The sequence below is a fragment of the Mustela nivalis genome, assembly GCF_964662115.1.
Source record: "Mustela nivalis genome assembly, chromosome: 13".
NCBI classification, from domain to species: domain Eukaryota; kingdom Metazoa; phylum Chordata; class Mammalia; order Carnivora; family Mustelidae; genus Mustela; species Mustela nivalis.
In genome coordinates this window covers 41,168,016-41,172,321 of record NC_139032.1, presented here as the reverse complement: position 1 = coordinate 41,172,321, position 4,306 = coordinate 41,168,016, and the positions used below count along the sequence as shown (strand labels likewise).

Genomic DNA, 4,306 nt, shown 5'->3' with positions numbered 1-4,306 from the left:
GTGTGTGTGTGTGTGTGTGTGTGTGTGTGTATGTAAAGCCTGAAGACTTGGGCATTTGCTAAATACATGCCTTTAATTTTTATCTGATATACCTCCGTCATAAAAAACATGTCTCATCTTTCCGATCCCAATACAAAGCAGATGCACACAAATGTTTGTTGACTCTGGTCCTTCTTCTAATAACGGTGATGGGAAATCCGGGAGAAGAATGTGTTGTTTTCTCAGAGACGGCTCTGTAAATCTCAGACGATAGATAAAGTGCCAGCTAATTACCCCCTGGGTCTCAGGCTTTCACTGGTGCCTTCTTAAATACACAAAACTCAAGTGAAGGCATGACACCATTAGCACTACATAATTCAAGCAAACAATAAATGTGTTTACTGTGCCTGGCTACTGACCACCTGCCTTTCCGTTCCACAAGGCAGGTATCTATATATAGGATCTCCTTGTTTGCATTCCCGCAGAGAGTGAGCCTTTCTCTCCTTTAGGCCTCACCATCTGTGAAAGCGCAAGAAGCTTGGGCCCCCGACAGCATGTGTCTTCTCTTACTTCAGCTGCTGGTGCTCCTGCCTCTAGGGAGGGCTGCACAGCGAGATGGCCGCCCAAGTCCTAGTTCTGGCTCCCCTGTGCTCCCAGAACGGGATCACAGAGAGCTCCCCCTTGATAACCACGAGGATGCCGAGGAGAAGCCAGACCTTTTTGTCGCAGTGCCCCACCTCGTAGGGGTAGGAGAAGGCCAGAGGCAGAGAGGGAAGATGCTATCCAAGTTTGGCAGGTTCTGGAAGAAGCCCGAGAGAGACCTGCATCCACCCCAGGACTTGGTCCCTGAGCGCATCCCACCTGGGACCCACGCCGTCACCCAGCCCAGAGATGGGACGCAAATGGAGAAATCTCCTCTTCGGGAAGAGGCCAAGAAATTCTGGAACCACTTCATGTTCAGAATGAGCCCAGCCTCTCAGGGGATCATCCTGCCCATCAAAAGCCATGAAGTACATCAGGAGACCTGTAGGACAGTGCCCTTCGGCCAGGTATCTGCTCTGGGTCGGGGAGGGGATCAGAGTTGGCAAGAAAGGGGAGGACAGCTGGGACAGGTGGAGAGTTGGGGAGGAGGCTGCTGGGAGCCTGATTCTTGCCTAATTTCCTGATTGGATCCTTGGGTATTCGTCATAACATGTGGCAAACTATTGTTACATTCTCCAAATTTCCTTCTAACTCTCCATTGTCTCTTGGTATTCCGGAAATGCTGTGAGAATGGTATGACGCTACTCTTCAGATGAGTAATCATTCCTACTGATGGCACAGACATTTGTCTTAGGGGGGTTAACTTGTTTATATGCTGGAGGTGTTCTATCTGGAAAGATAATTAAGACTCTCTCCTCAGTTAGGAGAAGTGGGAGCTTGGGAGTTCCAACCAGAACTTCTCTCTAGCTATACCTCTATGTTCTATTGGGATGTGGATGAGCAGGTTGACTCTACCTGTAGATAAGGTGGGAAACACTGGCCTCCTAGCCAAACACTCACGTACACAAGTATCTCAGTCTTAATCCCCTGTATTTCCCACCCAACTATTTCCTAGGCTGTCAGATGGAAGTCGTGACATTGTTTCTATGGTTATGGTGGCAAAAATGATTTAATTTAACTTATTTTCTCATAAGCTTTCAAGAAATAATATCAATGATGTGATATTGAATGTGAGATCACATTTTCTCCCCTCAGAAACACCTCCTACTTCCTGTCGCATTGCCTGACTTATGGTTATTGTGATCGATTCTGCACTATTAAGACAAAGGGGCATTTTCTACTAGCCGCTTCCTCCAGTCAGTCCTGGCAAGCCCTGCGCTCCAAATGTTAAATTAAATTGAGACACTGCATCAGGTCCTTAAACACGAAGATACTGAACCCAAAGCAATGCAGGGGAGAGTAAAATTTTACAGTCCAATAATGCTACTCAATTAAACAGGCAGAATTATAAGGTAATTGACTGTGTAAGGCAGTTAAGTATTCTGCCTGAAAAGGCAAGGATATGTAGCAATAAGTCCATTATCAAATAATAATGACTGCTTTGTTGGCCATGTGCAATTAGAAAATTGCTCCCAAGAAATCATGCAATTGAATTTCCTTTGAAACTCTTATTTTTAACTCTATTGCTAATTAAATTAAAATTGAGGTGTTTGACTCATATGTCTTGAAGGGCACATAAAGCTAGGTGAAAGGGAATGGAAGGGGCAGAGGTGATGTAATGTATGGTGAATGCTTTGTCCCATGCAACTTCTTAAATTTAAACGTACTATATAGGCCCTGCAAAATAGAATAGAATTCATCTTGATGTTCTGATCTACTCTATGAGCAGTTGAACAAACACGGATGGAGAATCTATTATGCGTAATGCACTGTGGGGCATAGAAAGATAAGGCACATTATTCGTGTAGGAAGTAAGCCATTAGAATTTTTCAACTGGTAACATTTATTTAGACAAAATTTCTTCAAGTTCGGATGTAAGATGTAAAGCATTTTCTCATTAATTTAGGGATTTCCTAAAGGCTCATTTAGTAATCTGTCCAATAAAAGAAATTTTAGTTGAGGTGGCTTTATGCCCTAGGAGATTAACCATGGCTCAGATATTGTAATATATGCCAAACTGGAAATTTTTTGACATTTTAGTTTGAATTATCTTCAGACTTAGAGTCTTTTGCTTCTGCATCACGTGTGTTAATGAAATGACTCAAGATGACTGAATGGAGATGTGTTTGCCTTGTAGACAATCACCCATGAAGACTGTGAGAAAGTTGTTGTACAGAACAACCTTTGCTTTGGAAAATGTGGGTCCATTCATTTACCTGGAGCTTCACAACACTCCCACATGTTCTGCTCCCACTGCTCGCCTGCCAAGTTCACCACAATGCACTTGCAGCTGAACTGCACCAGCCTTGTCCCTGTGGTCAAGGTGGTGATGCTGGTGGAGGAGTGCCAGTGCAAGATGAAGACCGAACATGAGCATGGACACCTCCTCCAGGCAGGCTCCCGGGCAGAATTTCATGCCCAGGATCCCTTCATCCCAGGATTTTCTACTTAAAAAGAGACCCCACTATTATCTTTGAAAAGCAAAACTGTAGTAGCAAAGGTGCTGGATTATTCAGCTTGGAAGTGTAAGCGAGTGCACACTATTTTAAGAGAAAGGTGGTTCAAAAGTAGTGAGATAGAACAATTTAGAGGCAATGGTGTTCATCTAGTTGTGGGTCTATGTTTGGGTTCTACTCTTGGCTCTGCCCCTCTGGCAGGAGGATGTTAAGGAGTTGTGGAAGCTTTCTCCATCTTGAGGGCTTCATCTCTATGTAAGGGACTTGAATCGGATGATTGCTTAAGTCCTTTCCGCTACAATATTCCATGACCTAGGGTCTCCACATTCTGTTAAAAGTCCTCCATCTGAACTTGGAAAAGAAAGAAAGTGGGCCCTAAAAATTGGCTTCTTTAGTCAAAGTACCACCAAAAATCCATTTCTAGTATTTGTAGGGCAGATTCTTTGCATTTCAGGCTGTGTTTTATTTGCTTCCATCAGATGATTATTTAATTTCCATGGATGTAAGGAATAGCTTGCTTGGTTGCCTCATAGTTCTTTGGATACGCCCCATATAAGGTTGTTAATGTCAGGTCCTTGGCTTTGAGGAAGGAGCGTTACTTTCAGTGGTTCACATAGGGAGAGGGAGCAATCACTGGAGGCCACACAAGTATCTCCATAATGGGGAAATAAAAATATATGACCTGCACTGCCAGGCTGAAAGGTCAGTCCAGAGATGCCAATGAAAGTAACCAAAGAATTTCAGTGGACGTCAAATTACACAAACTGCTTAGAAATGGAAACAATTTACTGGTGAAATTTTTTATCCTTTTCGGAGTAGGTAGTAAGTTAGAGTTCTATGTTGGGATAATGTTTTGTTTTGTTTTTGTTTTGTTGCATTCTAAAAACTCCATATTACAGACTTTTATTCTGTAAATGTCATACTTGCAAGGTCTGAAAATATTCTGAATATTTTAACGTATTAAAGTTTAGTGTACGGAGCGTTCTGGGAAATGTCATGGCATTCAATTGTCTTAAATTTTGTCTTAATGGTGCTTTTTCTGTCCCGTAACTTAAAGGTGCTATCTGGAGACGATGTACCTGGGGTATCTCTCATATGTCTTCTGAGGCTAATAATAATACTCCAAGTGTTTCTTCTGAGACTGCCAGCAGTCCTCTGTTAACAGAAAAATCACTGTCCTAGGGGTTCCCTTTCTTCTTCTGTATTTATTTGTATTCGTACATTATATA

At 42.7% G+C, this 4,306-nt stretch overlaps 1 protein-coding gene across 1 annotated transcript; it reads left to right on the top strand.

The window, feature by feature from the left end:
* The first annotated feature begins 518 nt into the window (after window positions 1–518).
* On the top strand, window positions 519–3,615 carry CER1 (cerberus 1, DAN family BMP antagonist). The gene is made up of 2 exons (XM_082695051.1): window positions 519–1,028; window positions 2,759–3,615. The coding sequence occupies exons 1-2, from the start codon at window positions 534–536 to the stop codon at window positions 3,071–3,073; spliced, it is 810 nt and encodes a 269-aa protein (XP_082551177.1). The 5' UTR covers window positions 519–533; the 3' UTR covers window positions 3,074–3,615.
* The last annotated feature ends 691 nt before the right edge of the window (window positions 3,616–4,306 follow it).